This window comes from Ischnura elegans, chromosome 9 (assembly GCF_921293095.1).
Source record: "Ischnura elegans chromosome 9, ioIscEleg1.1, whole genome shotgun sequence".
Taxonomy (NCBI): Eukaryota; Metazoa; Arthropoda; class Insecta; order Odonata; family Coenagrionidae; genus Ischnura; species Ischnura elegans.
In genome coordinates, this window is record NC_060254.1 from 70,523,473 (window position 1) to 70,543,712 (window position 20,240).

General features: G+C 36.1%; 1 protein-coding gene across 2 annotated transcripts in view; it reads left to right on the top strand.

Annotated features, from left to right (window-relative positions):
* Positions 1–20,240, top strand: part of LOC124165233 (piwi-like protein Ago3) — a 48,562-nt gene that overhangs the window by 872 nt on the left and 27,450 nt on the right. For both annotated transcript variants that reach the window (XM_046542540.1, XM_046542539.1), the window contains exons 2-9: positions 2,011–2,086; positions 3,514–3,642; positions 3,721–3,803; positions 6,667–6,792; positions 8,335–8,530; positions 13,595–13,791; positions 14,688–14,801; positions 15,039–15,204. In XM_046542540.1, the coding sequence (XP_046398496.1) occupies positions 2,018–2,086; positions 3,514–3,642; positions 3,721–3,803; positions 6,667–6,792; positions 8,335–8,530; positions 13,595–13,791; positions 14,688–14,801; positions 15,039–15,204 (1,080 nt within the window). In that variant the 5' untranslated portion in view covers positions 2,011–2,017. The remainder of the gene's footprint in view (positions 1–2,010; positions 2,087–3,513; positions 3,643–3,720; positions 3,804–6,666; positions 6,793–8,334; positions 8,531–13,594; positions 13,792–14,687; positions 14,802–15,038; positions 15,205–20,240) is intronic.

Below are 20,240 nucleotides of genomic sequence, written 5' to 3' on the forward strand. Positions count from 1 at the left end.
GATAGTTAAGTACATGTTGTATGCCAACAGAGTAATAGTAATTGTTTGACTGTCGTTCAGTATGCGGATACTTTTGCTTTTAATGCTCACATTCCCAACAATGTTTTCGATTGAAGAATCCCTGCACAACAGGCTTCTATTTCTAACGTCAGCGTTAAGTTGGTGTAGTCTGAATTGTTGCATTGCAGGGCATATAATGGTCCATAGATTTGATGTCGAACATTATGTAAGAGTTAGCAGTTGTAAGAAATAGTAATATTCGCGTATGATAGCGCAGAGTCTGCTTATATGCGCTAATGTTCAATATTTATATAAGTTAACTGCACGTTTATGTCCTAGCGATTAGTGCCTGGTAGTGTATGTCGTAAGTCACTTGCTTTTCTCCAGTCTACGTGTATAAACTTTTACTAAGTATGTCAACGTTTACAATTGTTGGAGAATTGCTCAGTATTTTCATAAATTTTTGCTAACAAAACGTAGTCCAAATTTTGTTTTGTGTTATTCTTGCAAGTGCCGTCGTACACCCAGGAGACAGCTGCAAAGCTGGGAACTGCGGAAAACAACAATGAGAAATATACTTGGACTTGGACTGCCGTCGTACAGCTTTTTAGACGTTAACAGATAGCATCACATTTCAAGAAGTTAACTTGATGTTTACAAATAAATTCTATAGTTTCAATTCATTGAAGAATTTTATGCGCTTGCTAAAAAATTCTAAGTATTAGACATGTGTTTTATGTCGCCTAGATAGAGTACAGCAGCTTTTCTATTAACTGTGGGTGGCTGAGAGTATACAGTAATGTGTGGGAGTACAATTTAATTAGTTAACAAGGGTAATGGAGAGCAACAGCTTTTTCAGCATCATTGGTCATGTGCTACCAAGTATGGATTGGTTAGTAAGCTCAACTGGTCTTGTACATTAGAGATTGGCATTCCTTGGTATTCATAGTTAGCTGCTTGCCAAATAAACAAACTGATCATAATGTTTTCAGTATTGCTATCTTGTCAATAAGGCATTGTTATAGCCGTGTTGAAACTAGTATTTTTTCTCTTATCTATTTTATAAGAATGTTTGATAAATGTGTGACTGAAGAACTAAGTTTTTGGTAATACCCTGTTTTTCTTTGTGTTATTATTAACTTTGATTGTTTTCATGAGCTATTCATTTTGTTTTGTTTTCATGATCTGGTTTTACGTTATCATTTTTTGTATTATGATGCGTCAGGTGTTATAAGTTATGTCCAATTAATATAATTCTGCTTGATTGGAGAATAAACAACACTTCAAGGTGTAAAATTCTTGAGTCTTTGTTATTGGTATTATTCTTCTAAGCGTGATGCTAGGTAAATTATCTTATTCAAAAATTAATTTTGTTGAAAGGGAGAGCCTTGGTCCTAGTCCACGGAAGCAATTAAAATTATTTTTGAGGGAATTGGTAAAACACGCAACAAAACTTATTAAAATTGTGCCAACCTAAGAATTGTTAGTATTTTTCAAATGTAATTTGTTGCATAGTCAAATCATTGGCAAAAACTTAGTTCCTCTTCAATCAGATAAGTTAATGGACGATTGTAGACTTTCTAGGCAAATGATACCTGTAGAATTTTCTCAAGTTTGGCATGTAGTAAGACTTATAAAGGGCAGGATTACAATGACTGACTCTTTCTATGTAATCAGGGTGTAAGGTGGTTGCTGAGTTGGGTTTAAGGCAGGTTTTTGTGGCTGACTAACAATGGTTGTACCTATCTCTGCCCAGCAAAACAAGTTATATCTCAAGATTTTCTTTCATGAAGATAGTCAGGGGTCAAATTACTTGTGTTACGTTAGAATTTTTTTCAAAATAAAAGATTTAAGCAATGCAGGGATACCCTTGGTCACATGCTTAAATTTTGTTAGGTCCATAAGGGTATTATGATAGTTCAAGGCATGTGATTAAGGGTGGATTGAAGAAGTTAATTGTATGTTTCACTTTTACTTGAGGTGACTAATCCGTGTTTCATAATTTTTCAGCTAAATAATGGCATTCCGTGGCGGAGGGAGAGGTGCCAGGTTGCTGGAATTGCTTAACAGCCAACGAGATGAAAGAGTAAGTGATGAGTAAAACTGGTCTATGCATTTAAGTTTCCAATAGTGGCATGATGAAGTTTTTTTTTTTACTTTGAAATTTTTTATGCAATTGGATTTTACTGAGAGGTAAACAATTATTCCACCACCTCTTTCCATTTTAGTTATTGTGTTCTCTTGAGGAAAATTTAAATGAAAAAGGAATCAAAAATGCTATTGTATTGCTTTAAATGTTGACTGTTTTTGAGATCATCAATATATGTGTTAATGTAGGATAAATATTTCAGGTGAAATTTGGAATAAATGAATCATAAATTGTAGGTTTTGTGAATGGGGATGATAAATTTTTTACACGTATCAACAACAGACTGGCTGGTGAAGCTTCCCCTTTGATCTATTTATTGTTTTTGAAAATTATTATAGAAATGCAGATTGTCAGGAAAGTGTTAAAGTACTTTAGACCATCCGTTTCAGTTAAACCGGGTTTACAAATACATGTTGGTGTAGTTTTCCCAAAGACTATCGAATTTTTAACCAGAATTCATGTAATGAATGTCCCGGTCCCGGGACATCCCGGTCAAGGCGAATGATTTTTTCTCTGTGGATCTTTCGCACGACTGTGCATTGCGGGTGACTCCCGTAGAAGTTATCACCGCGGCTAGTCCCGGTATACTTTAAACCAGAATTCATGTAAGTTAATAAGATAGCTCTTACCCCAAGATAATATAGCCGTCAATAGAGTCAAAATATAATTGGTTCTAAATTTGTGGATAACACCCTATGTTCATGTGGTTTGAAATACAGTAGAACTTTTTTAATACAATTCTGCCACATACAAGGATCACAAAAAATGAATTTGCTATCCAGGAAAAACATGCTTACCAGGCAAGTAGATAATAGCAATCAGGATTATTGCACTCTGTGGAAAAATCATAATTACTATTCTTTCGGAAGTTCTCGTAGGATCGCCTTCCTGTACTTGTTTTGCATTGAATATCAAGAAAATTCTGCATTGCAAGAACAGTACCATGTGAATGAATATTGCAATGTTTCATATATTTCCCTGAGACAATTATGTAAAAACAGCATCATTCTCCTGTGATTTGTCATGTATATGTCATAAGAATTTTTAAGAGAGAGAGTTTTTATCATCGATTATAGGCAAGATACTTAAGCATATCGTCGTTAGCAATATCATGACCTTCTTGGACAGACGTAACTTCCTCCATGACTGTTTAGGATGGAGTTTGCTGCCTATTTTTAATGAGGTTCAGGAGAAACCTTCAAGCACTCATTGGAAAGTCAGGCAGTTTGAAATTTCATATCTCTTATCTCATATTTGAGTTATCTCTCTGATATCTCCAATTTGGCAGCAGTTTATTTTATATTTATAAGTGTCCGTGTACTTGAGTTTCAGACATAATAAGTTGATATATGATAAATTTTCAGCCTGCGGAAGAGCCAGAACCTCCTCCTGCTGCCCTTCCCACAAGGCCAGTTGGAAGAGGGGGACGAGGAATGCTTATCCTCCAATCCTTGGATGCCAATCGTGCACAGCCACAACCACCAAGTGTTGAGGTAATCATTTTGTGAGATTTAGTTAAATATTTTTAAGAAAAAAAGCAACAAATTTTCAATGGGAAAATTTCATTTCAGGCTTTATCTGGACAATCTGGTTTGCGTCAACCATATGAAAACTTATTGGAATCTCGTCTGGCTAAGTTGGCCGTTGGCCCTGGGTAAGAAAAATTCTAAATTTCATTCAAGAGAAAACTCCTTTTATTCTTCTCTCCCTCTAGTTATGTGCCTTTGTTGAGTGATATCATTTTTATTAATGATTAATATCTTTATCATTGACATGTCAATAATATTAAGCTTAAAGGGCTGAGTTTAAGTGTGAGTTCTTAAAGAATGTATCTGAAAATTTGATGAAACGTGCACAGCTATCTTAAAGGTTGTTTTCACTGGAATGTTGGTCAAGGTAATGCGGTAGCTGTAAGATAAAAGATAGGCCTGATGGAGTGGCCTTTCCCTGATCCATTGATTTACGTTACATTTTGAATTGAACAAATGTTAGCGGTGAATACTTTTCAGTACCTTGCAGGTACGATTGTAGAGCAAGAGGAATGAGTGAATGTACTAATTTTTTTTAAGCCCACCTCATGCCACCATTGAAAAATTAAACTTAAAAACCTGCAATTCTTATTGCTGCTATTGTATTTTCTTTGTTGCTTTTCCATTTTTTAATGACACTAGTAAGAGATGATGTGATTAGTTTGAGTGGATTCATAGTTGAGGTAAAGCAGCGATATTTGCTTGAAATAAAAGAGAGTAATTGTTTAGACCAAATTGTGTGTTAAGGCGGTTTTACACGGTGAATTTAACATTCGAATGATCTTGTGAATGACCATCATTCACCGCTTAAAACTGAAATTTCCTGTTTTCGAATGACCATTTGAATGGAATTTCAAGCATGTTCTAATTTGCTTGAATGATATGAGTGCACGGTATCCATCTTACCATTGGCACCACCTCAGAATTTTAAGATCATATTTAAAAACTTAAGAAGCATAGTAACCCATGCAATAGCTCAAATAATTATTATGTACTTTGAGAGAGCATCAATTCTCTATAGAGGGTAATTTGGAAATAACATTCAGGATATATAATGAATGAAAGGTCTTTTTCCTTCTAGATTGCTTTGATATATATAGTTTAATTTGCAATTATGAAACTATACTTCATGATTTGAACGCTAAAGTTTGGGGCAAGAATTGCAATTAATGGCAAAATCTCTGTTTATTTGATGAACACAGTAGAACAAAAACGAGCTGTTATATCATATTGGCTCACCCATGAAATCACAATATTGCCTATCATCCATGAGTAGGGACATGCATAAGTCGCAAATGTGGTGACATATTTTAACACGAGTTCCGGGGTTTTCCCGTGTATATACGAATTTTGTGTTGATCGTGATTTTCACCAATTTAGATGCGATTTTCATAATTTTTTTCTTCTGCTCATGCCTTTTCCACGAATTTGTTTTTCGAGGCATATATTCAAGCCGTAATTTTTTCACTGCATTGACTGCTTTCCAACTCGATGAATTTCCGTGGGCCACCGTTTATGCCACAGCGCAGTAAGAGAGATGTCTCATTTGAAAGCGGCCTGAATTTCACGGCACCGTTTTGTGAATGGCGGCCGGCACAAAGTCATCATGTCTGAAAACAGCCTCAAGGTAGCACTGTGTGTATTTCACGCCATAGACGGGACACCGCCGGATCGGATTGAAATGGGCACCTTGCTGACCGTTGACAACGTCATGCCGTCAACTACACGATTCGACTAGTTTGAAGACATCGATTGAAACTAATGGTCATTTGAAAGAATGGTGACATGCCATTGATGACAGTCGGAGCAAAGCCGGCTCGTCTGAAAGCGATAAAAACCGGCGGTGTGCCGTGAAATACGCACGGAGCTGCATTGAGGCAGCTTTCAGCTGAAACGACTTATTGCCGGATACTGTTCCCGGCACTGCATCATGGAATTCAGGCCGCATTCCGATGAGACGACTCTCTAACACATTCGAGGAAATAAGGAGAAAATTCGAGGAATCAAGCGAGATGGAGTGGAATTGATTCATAATGAAACACTTACTTACAATTTCTTGAAAATGATGTAGTATCATCGAAACTTAAGTCGTAGTAAAAATTTTATTTTTGTGGAAAATTGCAAGTAAGTGTTTCATTAGAAATAAGGAGACTTGTTCGTCAAAAGGATGTCTAAACAGCATTCACGCAATGTCTTAAAAGTAGCCAAAAATAGGAAAATCTCAGACGAAAATTTCACAATAGCAACATTTCATTTGAAATTACAGGCATTTAAAAGTAATTTCTCTCTCTATGTAAGCTGGATATATGGATACGCAAAGGATAAAATATGTAAAATAAGTGAATTCAGTCAGTACTCCATGTATATTATTGCTTAAAATTCACCGAAATCATTCTCCTTGTAATTCAAAAGATCATTTGAATGATCATTCACTGTGTGAAATGGCCTATAGTAAAAAATGTTAGTGAGTTCATGTTTAGTGAGGAATACTTGCATGGCTCGATCACAACTAAAAATTTTGACGGAAGATTAATATTTTAGTTCCAAATTTAAGTAGAAACCATAATTTTTCTTACTAAACGTTTATTAACATTAATTTTTTTAAAATGTTGTTCTTCAAACGTTAAATGTTATTGGACATTTTTCTATTCATTCAAAAAGCATGGGCAAGTGTGATTATGAATAAGTGCCTCTACCCAATCATATTGTGTATGTACTCAGTATATTTGGAATGAAATTTTTGGGAACACATCCACTTTTCTACCATCCTTCCACTTCCCTGGCTACATTGTTGATCCTTAATTTCCCTTACATCACTTATGTATTGAAATTATAATCTGGAATGTTTTGAGTTAAAAGTAGAAAAATATTTTTGCTCTGAATTACCTCTGCATTTGTGGGCTTGAAAGATGCAAGTTAAATATTATGTAATTTTTAATTTACTCTATGTATAGGTGCATTCATGTTCTTATTTTTTTCTTTACCTAGTGGGGATGCTTGCACTTCAGCAAGCCACGAAAAAGTAAAAGAAACCAGACTGAAAAATGGAGATTCCTGTAGTGATGATGGAGATAATGCTAGGGTTGAATCTCGTCATGGTACCTGTGGAAGATTGTAAGTAGCATATCATTTTAGATTTGCCTTGATTTGCTGAAAAAGTCTGTTATTTTTCTCATTTTTCTGTTATTTCTAAGGTTTTTAATGTTATTATTCAAGTACCTTTTTGCAAAGTTGGATGTTTAGTACCAATTTTCATGTAACATGGACTTTTGGCTATTAAGTTATCACCTTGTAGTGTGTGCGCTAAGGTTTCCGATGAACTCTATGGTACCACTGAGAATTGGTGCATATGTTCTTGTTCTTATTGGACGCAAAATCATTGGAATTACGGCATTAATGCTAGGATACTCCGGGCTTATTATTTCTGTTAGAATCCCCTTCATACAACGGAAGCGATCGTGCGCTAGCTGCATTCACGGGAGCATGGTGTTCCTGTATCCGAGCCTCACAGTGCATGACCGCGCTCCATGATCACGGATTCACGTCCCACAGCAGTTGCAACCCGGGCAACTTGTGTGAGACGTGACTACGTGGTGTGGTGCCTAACAGTGTAGTTTCCGATGTCAAGCAGTGGTTTTGAAGCATTCTTGCAATCCACTTTTCTGTATCCGTGATCACACAGCCACGAATGTGTGGTTTTCGAAACCAGGCCTTACGTGGAGCAGTAATAATGCGAGTACAACCATGTTACCGCCGCTAAAAAGATTGCGAACTGGCGAAGAAAGCTCTCAATGAGTCCGCGAAGCACTCTTAAATAACAGAATAACTACATTAATAAAAATATATTGTTTGTTTTATGTAGATTATGAACGTTAAAAGACATTAATGTTAAAGTTTGGAATATCCGTGTTTTCCGATTATTCATGCCGTCTCTCCCCATCATTAGCCCGGATAATCGGGAGTATGCTGTAATTGTAATTGAAATTAAATACCAAAAATGAGAAAAAGTCAAGTAAAAGACGTGTCAATTTGGAATGTATGAAAGTGTGAATTTTACGGAAGTAGAGTGTACGAAAGTCAAGGACCACCTGAATATCTAAATATTTTATCTATCTATAAAGATTAGATTGAATAAGTTCTATTAATAATTTTGTCTCGTACATGATTATGTATTTGCTATTTTTAATCTAGAAATATCTGAATATGTTTTTCACCACTGGAGTATGAAATTAATGACTTTTGCATTCCTGGGGCTATGATTTTTACCCCACTATATGCTAAGTAAGAATATTTACCATTTGTCATGGTCCCCATCTGGGGACCTACACTAAAGGTCTTCCCATGATAGTGTTTTCCCAATTGCTTGTCTTTTTGACAAGTGTTTTTGGGGACTTTTATGTAATTATTTAGCCTATTCACTGTGGACCTTGCCAAATGGCAGAGAATGTGTGCTGCAATAAAAAATGGGACCAGTCATTCAACGGGATCTTAAAAAGAATAGAAGTTGAAAGAAAAAAATGTCATTCAAATAAGATTACAACTTACAAGCTGGAGTGAATGGGTTAAAGTGTTTAGCATCATTAACTCATGTTTTTGTCTGAGTTATTGTTAGTGGGAACAATTTTCATTTGGTGATTATTTTTTTTGTTATTTCAGAGTTAGAGCAACATGTAATTACATAAACCTAAACATAAATCCTGGTATGGGAGTATTTGAGTATGAAGTAAGATTTGAACCAAGAATTGATTTCCTGAAGTTTAGGAGAGCTCTACTTTTCCAGCATGAAGACAAAATTGGTAGAGCTAAGACATTTGATGGGGTAGTTCTCTACCTACCTCATAAGTTGCCTGATGTGAGTATTCTGTAAAGTTAATGAAAATTCAGCCCATATTGATTTTCAAATGCCTGACAGTGTAACTTAGAGACATTTCCTTGGTGAAATTTTACTATCAGCCTTAAATGGTGACATTTGTTTGGCTATTATGGGTCATAAAATTTTTATCATGTACTTGCGAACTATTTTTTCATACAATTATTGCCATTTTGTGAAAAATGTTAAGTCTATCCTTTGTTATTTGTAACAGCTTTAACATGTACTGTCTGTAAAAAAACTGGGCACTATAGTTTGATGAAATGTATCGTCTAATCAAAGTGATCAGTTTCAATGCAACTAAAAGGATAGAAGAGAGTTTATTTCTAGGCTGGCTCATATACTGTAACAAGCCCTCAGCCCTGTTGTATTTCTTGTACTAAATTATTTCTTAAGAAAGTAACTGTTTTTTGCATGAAAAATCGTGTTGCCCAACTTAAAGTGCTGCTTATTCCCAGTTTTTGTTCTTACAACTTGCAGTAATGATATAAGGAAGTGGTATCTTTTCCTATCTGTTTGCAGTAAATATAATGTTTCACTTCAAAAATCAAAGAGGTTGTTGTAAACAATTGATACCTCTGCTAACTTTGAAACCAATGAATCAATAAAAAAATCTGTATATTGTAGAGATGGGTCGAATAGCAGATTTCTCGAATTCGAATATCGAATTCGAATATTAAATCATTGCTCGAATATTCGAATACCTCGAATTTCGAATACCTCGAATACTAAATGATGAATGCTGGATTATTTGACTCGGTTGCCTATGCAGCAGGCAACACAAGATTTTGGGGAGTAATTTTGATTTCCTTTAAATGATTCGAACAGGAATTTAGCTGATTAATGAATATTTTAATTTTATGGAAACAATAATATAATTAATTCAACTAACATCGCTTTACCCCCACTCCTGCTGCCAAGGGCTAGCTGACAATCTGAGGCATTTTGCAAAATACAAGCTCTTTTCCACCGGATTTTATTCAATTATTTTCAGTCCATCTTTCGGAGTTCTCATGAGATAAGAAGATGAATTGGAATTGCTATCAGGGAGAAAACAAATATTCTGAGAAAATATCCCTTCGTCTGTGACTGTAGCAATAAATATTTATAGCACCACTCATAAATTGTAACTTGATATATGTTTTCGGAAAAAAATACCTCATCAACTTCGGAGAAGCTCTGCTGCTCATATCGAGTTTCGCCAGAATGCTAAGTCTCCGTCCTATTTTGACATTTATTTCTTTGCGTAAAATGCTTAAATAAACTCAGAAATACGTCGTGTTTGGTCTTATTCTTTTTGAAATTACGCGCACATTACTAATATTTCAATTCAATAAAGGTGTAACATCAATTGACGAAAGTCATTCTTAGACACCTTTTGTGCTAATAGATGACTCATGCAGCGGTTGACCTCTACAGAAATGGGGAACTTCGAAGCTGGTAGGAAAAAAAGGTCAGTGGGGGAGAAAAGGGAGGGCCTGAAACACGTTTCTATTGTTCTCGTGTAACTTGGTATTTTTTTCGAAGCCAAGGTCTTCGTAATATGATCCCTGCGCGAGCTCTGACCTTTTTTTTTCGAAGAAGAGGAAAGCCACAGAGGGGGGCTAGTACTGAATTGAGAGGGATACCGGATCTTGGGAAATGCGCTAATATAAGTATCCCGCGGTACTCACACAGCAGTTGACCTCCAGAAATGGGGAACTTCGAAGCAGGTAGCCAGAAAAAGGTCAGTGGGTGAGAAAAGGGGGGAGGGCGTGAAACACGTTTTTATTGTTCTCGTAACTCGATATTTTTTTCGGAGCAGGGGTCTTCGTAATGCGATCCCTGCGCGAGCTGGGACCTTTTGTTTGATTTCGGAGAAGAGGAAAGCGTCAGAGTGGTTGAGGCAAGTGCTGAATGGAGGGGGATAGCGGATCGTGGGAAATGCCCTAAGGTTGCTATCCCACGGCACTGAGGTTCTCCTGGTGGGGGGAATCGGGGATTTTCGGATTTTTTCACCGACCATTTTCGGTTCCCCTCGTCGAACTCTTTTCACCGCTAAAATCCACGAATTTGATGTAATTCGTCAACTTGCGTAAAACGGCGCTGTGAGCACTAAATGACTACATATCTCTACATTTTTCCGAGTCAACTACCAACGACGTACGTGCGATAGTGTATGACGCGAAATTCAAAGTATTCGAGGTATTCGAGGCGGTACTTTTCGCATAACTATTCGAAACCTCGAATATCGAATACTAACTAATATTCGAGGTATTCGAGTATTCGCGGATACTATTCGCACATCTCTAGTATATTGTAATTAATGTAGGTACTTTGGGAGTATTCAAGTAGGGTATCAGTAGTGTATTCATTATTGATTGATATATAGCCATACTTTGTGTGATGTAGGTTTTTCATTGTCTAGAGAGGGAGACAAGAATGAAGCTAACAGGAAAGGGAAGGTTCCTTGTAGATGTGAGTAGATGTCACAGTGTGCATTTTGATTCTCAGAACAATGGCTGCATATGAGGGGTGGTCGGATCGGATACCTCGGATCCAAATATCGGCGGATAAACCCTTCACTGGATACTTTGGATCCAAATTCGCTGAAGACATGGGATATGGATCCGAAATTTTAAATGAATGCTTCAGTGAATGCCACGTGCCATAAGAGGTATCATCTCATTGCATGCACCGTTGCACTGCAATGCTTGTCCTACTCATGAACCATTGCAACCAATCGGGGAATCTCACAATCAGTGCTATAGGAGAATAACTACGTCACAGATTTCAAAAAGCCACCTACTGGTCTCCATCAGCGCGTCTCTCATATTTTTTTCTTGAGACAACGTAGACCCTAAATCATTATCTTCAAAGGAAAATATCAAGTTACATGGGAACAATGTAATCGTGTTTCATCGCTACCCCATCCCACTGACCATTTTCATCCTACCTGCTTCAATTCACCATTTCTGGAGGACAAGTGCTAAGTGAGTGACTTACTGGGCCTGAAGATGTTTCGACAGCTTTCGGCAATTGGATGACATGAACGAGATTCAAAAAAGAATGAAACCAAACTCGATGCATTTATGACTGTGTTTAGGTTTTTTTCTGCTCTTATTGATTGACACAAAGTTTTTTTTAGATACAACAAAGCCAGTGGCGTATTATCTTTAAGCAGATTTAGTTATTATATATCAATAATTGACTAGTTTTAAATGTATTTTTTATTTCTCTGAGGCTTTGGGGGGGGATCTATCCCCTCATCCTTCTCAATTGTTACGCAACTGAACTAGACTATACTAATATTCAACATTGTCCCAGCAGCACAATTTTCAAAGAAACAAGTGTGGTATCAGCACCCTCAAACAAAAAATACGGACTGGAAAGGCCAACTGCATATATCACCCCTTCACTTGGAAGGCAACGACATCACTAAAGCAAGGTCTGATGTTTTAGTGATTGAGTCCCTCATTCGTAGACTTGTTGCTTGAAAGACAGAGGGAGCACGCTCCTTCTGCTACATCTCTCCTTCACGTGCTTCTGCTGCCTGACCCTCCCTCTGGCTGAGTGGTCCTCTCGTTGCTCCCGCACCTCGTTGCACGTAATGTTAATGTTGTTTTATACACTGTTAATTGTATTGCAGATTGTGTAGTTGCAATTTAATGATATACAGATATGTCTTTCATTGTGTAAAAAAATTTATATTGAGCTAAGGAGAAGCAATGTATGCCATGTTTGGGCACTGTGGTGTGAAACTATTGCAAGGAAGTGCTAACTCCACCTCACCATAACTGAAGCATTTGGAGGTGAAACACAAGTCAGCATGCGATGAGAAAGTTTAAAAATTCGGGGGAAACGTGTGAGGAAAATTTGAATTCAGTCTGTGGTTTATCCGAAGATTTTTCTTATTTTCGTTGCCTAACGCAAGTGTAATGGTTTAGATCCTTAGTGTGTAATGATAAATGTGTTTTTAAAAAAACAACTTGAAAGCTTGCAAAAATGATTTTTAATCAGAAAAAATAGTGTAATGTGTATGGCAAAGTAAACAGAAATGCTTTGATTGTATGTACCCGGAAGAAACTTGAACGATTACTTTGTTTTATACCAGGAATTTAAAAACACATTTGTATCCAAAAATATCAGAGGATTCGGCTCCAAAAATCAAGGATCCGATCTGAAAAAAATCCTGGATCCATCCATCCCTACTGCATATGAATCATGAACTGTTAGCTTATGCAGTGTTGATCGCAACCATGTAGGTCTTTCCTCTTCCCTCTCCCATGACTGAGCTGCCATTGTTCCGAGAAAAAAATTCATTTGAGTAACAAATGATGTTGGTTATACTGTTAGTATTTAATTAAAGTTTTCTATGTTGCTTAAATTCTACAGCACACAACAATATCAAGAAATTGCCAATTTCATCATTAGTTTCAAAGTTAGCAGAAGTTTGTATTTTGTGCAATGACTTCTTTAATTCTTGAAATGTAAACAATTTTTTTACTGCAAACAGCTAGGCATTGATATAGCTTCCTTACATTGTTATTGCAAGTCGTGTAAACAAAAACTCTGAAAATAACAAGAGCTCAAAGTTGGATAATGAGTTTAGATGCAAAAAATGGTTACCTTTTTCTATAAAGATAGGAGTGTCTTGAATACTGTTGGAGAGTGGATTTTTTAAAGCATACAATCTAACAGAGAAATGAAGGCCTTTTTGTACTATGCTGCATTGAAATATGTTGTTTCTCTAAAACAATAGTGCTCCTCAAACTCTTGATGTCTTGCTTTATTTTACATATGGTAATAATTATTTGCATGCACATGTAAGATTCCCTTACCTTGGTTTGTAAATAACTAAAAAAATTATGGTTTAATAAATTTCTTACAAAGCTTGTCAATTTGTTTTAGTTAGTTGCCAAGTTTCATATTATATGTAATGCGTGTGATTACAATACATATAATTTGTTATGTGGATTATGTGATTATTAAATAGTTGTACTTTTTTAGTTTTTTGTCTGTAGTTATCGGTTATTTAAAGTAATTTGAGGTTATTTTCATTTTTAGACAATCCTGGCATCGAAACATCCTACTGATGGTAGTGATGTAAATGTGAAAATCATATTCAAGCGGTATTCAAAGATGAAGGATACTATTCATTTGTACAACGTACTCTTCAAGCGCATTATGTCAGCGCTTGAAATGACTCGAATTGGTAGGCATTTTTACTTGTCGAAATGCTGCTCGCAAATTCCAGCCCACAAGTAAGTAATTTTTTGCTACTAAATACTTTGTTCATACGCTTTTCTTACTTCTTCCTTTGCCTAAATACTGAGTGTTGCTTAGTATAATTTTAGCCAATTTCATTAATTACTATGGACATTCTTGTATAAAGAAACATTTTTTTGGCATGAATGTGCAGGATATGGAGTATGCATGGCATAAATATGAATTAGAATTTTCTACATGTTTTTATTCTTGCCGTGTACAATCAATTATTTAAATTTTGGATCTGTCAGCATCCCATCAATGCTTGATAAGGGTTTTCCTGTTTTGCAAGTATTGCATAGAATACAGTATACTCTCGATTTTTCTAAGCAGGATAATATAAAGTTTCGATAATACGAAGTGATATTGTCATTGCTAAATGCATTCTCACAGTTTTTGTTTCCACAGCTTCCAATAATGATATAAGGAAGCTATATCACTGCCTAGCTGTTTGCAGTAAAAAAATTGTTTATACTTAAAGAATTAAAGAAGCTGTTTGTATTATTAAAACTTCATATTATCGAATAGCACCATGTATTTACCATAGGCTTTTACCACCGGGACCACAATTGCACTTCGTTTTGGTGAAAATTTCGTAATATCCTGCTTTGTATAACTGATAGTTTTCTGTATATTTCAGTTTCCATTGAATTTGACTGATGTGAGCATATTTTTTACTTTTGAGTTGGTTTAATGGCTAATAATTCATTTTTTTTTGTTCTCTAGAATTTCAATATTATCAATGGCTGTAGTTCTTGAAGAAAATAGAAGTAAAATTTAGTAATAAGTCAGTACCAAGCAGATTTAATTTTTCCTCGGTGTTCGGCACCAGCTCTTCATGTTTACCAATTTTTGGTACACCATGAAATGATACCATTTTTCTCATTTTCAGACTGGAAGTGTGGCCGGGATATGTAACTGCCGTGGACGAATATGAAGGTGGAGTGAAGTTGTGCATAGATAATTCTCATCGTGTCCTTAGGACCATGACGATTTTGGATACTATGTAAGTCAATCCCTGAATTTCAATTTTTTTTCAAACATGCTGGACACAGTGCTCAGTTTATCATGGCATTCTTAGTGTATTATTTTTATCCAATTACAAATGCTGAAGATGCTGAAATTAGGATGAATACCATTTGTAGTTAAAAATTTTACTTTGACATTTAATTTCGTGTTTTGCCTTTTTTATTCCTCATAATTAGGAAAAGTTCATAAACTAAATATTTCTGTCATCTTTCAGGAACCGTATCGTACAGGATAATCCAGGGAATTATAAACAGAAAGTGACCAATGAAGTAATGGGTCACACTGTTTTGACAAGGTACAATAACAAGACATACAGGATTGATGAGATTGATTGGAATATGACACCTCGGTCAAAGTTTTCTGGAAAGGATAATGAACAGGTAGCTATTTTTGCAACTTTTTTAGCAGCTCCATTTATTTGGCCTTGATGCTTTTTCATTCATTTTTCAAAACAATTTTTATGTATTTTTTGTTGAAAATTAATTTTTTTTGCATCTTTGAGCTGATTGCATATTAGAAACTGAAGATGGTTAATCACTTATAATATAGGGACATGCAAAAGTTGGGGTTATTTTATAGCCAAAAGTGGTGTTATATTTTTACAAACGTGATGTTATTGTGACGTGAAACGTGACGTCTGAAATCAGTGTTATTTTAACGTCAAATAATTGATGTTGGTTGAGAGGCATGCTTCCAGTGGCCCTCCCATTGCCCTAAATTTAAGATATTATTAATCGGGGATAATTTAAGCAATAATATACATGGAGTATTGACTAAATTCACCTATTTTACATATTTTATCCTTTGCATATCCATATATCCAGCTTACATAGTGAGAGAAATTACTTTTAAATGTCTGTAATTTCAAATGAAATTAGTAGAACCTCGCTTTTACGCCCCCGCAATATACGTTTTCCCGCAATTTGCGACATTTTCGTCAAGTCCCGATGATTTAAGTATCTCTACAATGTTAAGTCTTCCCCGCATTTACGCTGACAAAATTTCAAATGACCCGCTATTTACACCAGGCCTCCGAAGGGAACATGGCGGATAGCGCACTGTAATCAAGAGGAAAGAGTTTTAGATATCGGAGGTAGGGGTAACCTTTTTGCAAGAAGGTTGTAAGTATAGGAAAGGAAGATGTATTTACAACCTCCTTGCCTTTTTGGCATACCTGTCACCAGCGCCACTATCATTAATACGGCCTCTTTGAACTACTAGAATAATTCCTTCTTCGTTTGTTTCTGACCACTCGCGGGTTTTCCTGAGACAGGTTGTTTGCGAAGTTTAAATTTCATTCCATTTGTTGGTAGTGAGTATTGTAGGTTTGCCACTTCACTTGTAAGCATCATATTTACGAATATAGACGCTATGTTTATATTCGTGGTCGTTCTCGTGATGATCCACGCACTGGGTGTTCTCCTTCGCATACACTATTACCAAGTTCTTCGATTAATTTTAAAGTTGTTTTAATGGTAATCTCATTTTCCCTGCTTTTTTTCGTGACACCGTCTATAAACGCGAATCAAATACAGAATGGCCCAGAAACGAGAGAGGAAAACTTTTTCAATAGAAGATAAAATAAAAATTTTGGGGAGAGTTGACTCGCATGTAGGTTCACGCGTTTCCCTTGCCAAAGAACTTGGGATTCCAGTGTCCACATTAAACACTGTTGTTAAAACTGGCAAAAACATAGAAACCAGTGCAGTGGAATGTGGACCCAGTGCAAAGAGGCGAAAATATGTTAAGTACTCGAAATATGATAGACTAGAAGAAATTTTAAAGGAATGGTTTCAGTGCACCAGGTCCTCTAACATACCCATCAGCGGAGTTATTCTGAAGGAAAAAGCACAACATGTGGCAATGAGGCTGGGAATTGAACACTTCAAGGCTTCAAATGGATAGTTAAGCATGTTTAAGACTAGGCATAATGTTGTATACAAAACAATTTGTGGTGAGTCCAATAGTGTTTATCCCCAAACAGTGGCACAGTGGAAGGAACATTGTTTAAGTGAGCATATAGAAGGAACCAAAAGACATTTTCAATTTAGATGAGACGGGCCTTTTTTTTTCAATACACTTCCCCATAAGACTTTAGAGTTGAGAGGTGAATCTTGCCATGGTGGAAAGCTTAGCAAAGCTTGTTTAACAGTATTGTTAGGTGCTAATGCTAATGGTAGTGAAAAGTTGAGGCCATTTGTCATTGGAAAATCCAAATATCCCAGATGTATTAAAAATATCAAGACATATCCCACAACCTATGCCGCTAATACCAAAGCTTGGATGACGTCACATTTATTTCAGGAACAAATGCAGCTTGGCTCTAGATGCCAAGATGGGTGGACAAAATCGAAAAATTGTAGTATTTTTAGACCAATGCCCAGCCCACCCAAAAAATATGAATTTGAGGAATATAAAACTGGTGTTCTTCCCACCAAATTGTGCCAGCCAATTACAGCCATTAGATTTAGGGATAATCCATGTATTCAAATCCAACTACCGCAGGATTCTAGTGAGAAAAGCAATTAATCTTATAGTCAGTGGGAGGGACCCTAAGAGCTTCAAAGTATCAGTTTTAGATGCACTACACTGCGTAGCGCGATCATGGAAAGAAGTTGATGAGGGTAAAATCGAAAATTGTTTTAAAAAAGCAGGATTTAGTTTTTCTTAAGACTACAACTTGGAACAGGATGGTGAAGAATCACTGTAAGAAGGGATAGGTGGTAATATAGCTTTGGGAGCCAATGATCAGTTGCCATTATTTGGAGATGAAATAAGTTTTTCAGATTTTGTGGGAGTGGATGAGCTATTATCAACATGTAAGTCACTTACTATTGATGAAGCTATTGACCTGCATGACAGTGATGAGACAGCAAGTGAGGAGGATGATGATGATGATACAGAAATGCCAAAAGAAAGCACAATCAATGCTATGTCTGCTGTCAGTGCACTGAGGCAACATTTATCAACTGTTGCAAGAAATGAGAAAGAATTAGAGCGGTTGGACATAATAGAAAAAAGAGTAGAAATAATTTGCACAAATAAAATGACTAAGCAAACAAAGATAATGGAATATTTCCAGAAGAAGGCTAGTTAACACTTTCAACGCGGCGGCAATTTTTTAAAGTTTTGCCGGTGACTGAATTTTAATTCTTTGGTTTTAGATGGTTTTGGTCACATTTTGAATAGATTGTTCCTTGGAAGTTATGAAAAAATTTTTTTTTTATGAAAAATCGCAATTTCAAATTTGACGACGATCGTCGTCCGACGTCACCGGATAGCATTGCAGTAGTGTAATGCGTGGTTGCATAATCGAGCCCATTTTTCCGACGACTTTTTCTTTTTACCGTATGCCATGTTCTGTCTCTAATCTGACATGTCAATTGAATATAAATTGATCCGTGCCATAAATATTAATTACTAGCTGACCCGACAGACTTCGTCCTGTCAAAAAAATTTGTAATGTGGCAGTGTTTTGTTCCTACCTTTTTTATATTCTTTGCAAAAAATTATCCTGAACAGAACCGTCACCCTGGTAATAATTCGGAGTGAATTAAAAATAATTAAATAAAACACTATAAGCATTTAAAAGTAAGTAATTTTAATCATGTAAATCATAATTATTAACAAAAAAAATCAGTTCTATTTTCATTGTAGTGCTTTGTGATAAAGGATGTTTTTTGTTTGATTACCTGGCGCATAGACAAACAAATCTGATGGTTTTCCAATACGGGAACAGGCAACATACAATTGACCATGTGAGAAACATGGGTTTTCCAAATTAATACCACAAACACTTAATGATTGCCCCTGGGACTTGTTTATGGTCATAGCAAAAGCAAGCCGCACAGGAAACCGTAGTCGTTTAAACTCAAATGGCACATCAGTCGGAATCATTGGGATGCGCGGTATGAGAACATCTTCTCCTTTATACTTTCCTTTCAATATAGTTGCTTCTATCACGTTGTTTAGTAGTTTTTTTATCGCTAATCGTGTGCCGTTGCAAAGGCGCAGTTGGTTGATATTTCGCAACATTATAATTACCGATCCAACCTTTAATTGAAGATTGTGAGGTGGCAATCCTGGCAAATCCAGCGAGTTTAAAAATTCCGGTGGATAGTTAACTACATCGTCTTGGTTAGTTGCCGAATCAACTGATTTATATATCCTCGATTCGCCTGTAATTTGTTCTTGAATTTTGAAATTTAATTCATTTACATCAATGTTTTTGGCTGCCAATATAGCTCGTTCGCTTAACCAATAATGGTTTCTGTAATTTTGAGCAACATCTGGAAATACCTTCTGAATGAGTTCTTCTTTTGATTGAGTTAAATGACAAAAACTTTGAGGAAAGTTAATGCATCCAGTCAACATGTCAATAGAAAATTGCCATTACCATTGTCAATGAGTTGTTGAGAGAATATGCTTCCAGATTGGTCATTTTGCAACTCAACACGCATATTCTTGCTTAAATGAAGTACTTTGACATATTTCCACAAATTGGATGACTTTAGACATGCGTTGAGTTCATCAGCTGGCGTTGATCGTGGAATCACTGGCAATGTTTGACGAAAATCTCCTGCTAATAAAATCATTGCACCACCAAATCGGTTCTGATTGCTCCGTAGATCTTTTAAGGTTCTGTCTAAAGCCTCCAAAAATTTTTTATGTGCCATCGTGCATCCATCCCAAATGATCAATTGACATTGCTGCACCTCGTCTTATAGGAGGCATTATTAAAATATTGTGTCACATGCAATAACTTTTTTTTCATAGGTAGATAACAAAACACTGCAAACAAAACAAAAGCACACTCAGTAGAGTATAACAGAAAATCCAAGAAAAACAACACCGGCAAAGGCGGCAAATCGACATTGACAGTTGTTTTTTTAATTTGTTTTTTTTTAAATCTGATATGACTTGAAGTCAAATCCTTTAAAGCCATACCAATGTTTTATTTTTTTTGTCGCCTGCCAAAAGTAAAACAAAAGAAATAATATCGCGAAGCCAACCAAGTTGTTATTATTATATTTTGTGACTATTCAATTTGGTCGGGTCCGCGATCACTTTTTTTTAGTTTCGGAACGCGACATTAAATCCTCCAACGACGTATTCTGTGCTCCAACGCACACACGCACACTGTTTTGATAGATATGATTGAATTTGAACTTTGTATAGGGGTAAGAAAGTGCAAATTTACTTTTTGACGTTAGGAACACACCTACATTTCTTAGATAACAGTGAGTGCTTGTAATTTAATATGAACTTTATATAATAGCAATAAAGCTCAAATTGATTCTACGTTTTAGTTAGAAAACGTTTGTATGTGAAAAAGAAAAGGGCTGTTTTTAGGGTTTTCCCGGCAATTATTCGATTTTTTCTCGCCGTAAGAACCATCCTTGGACTTCAACGAACA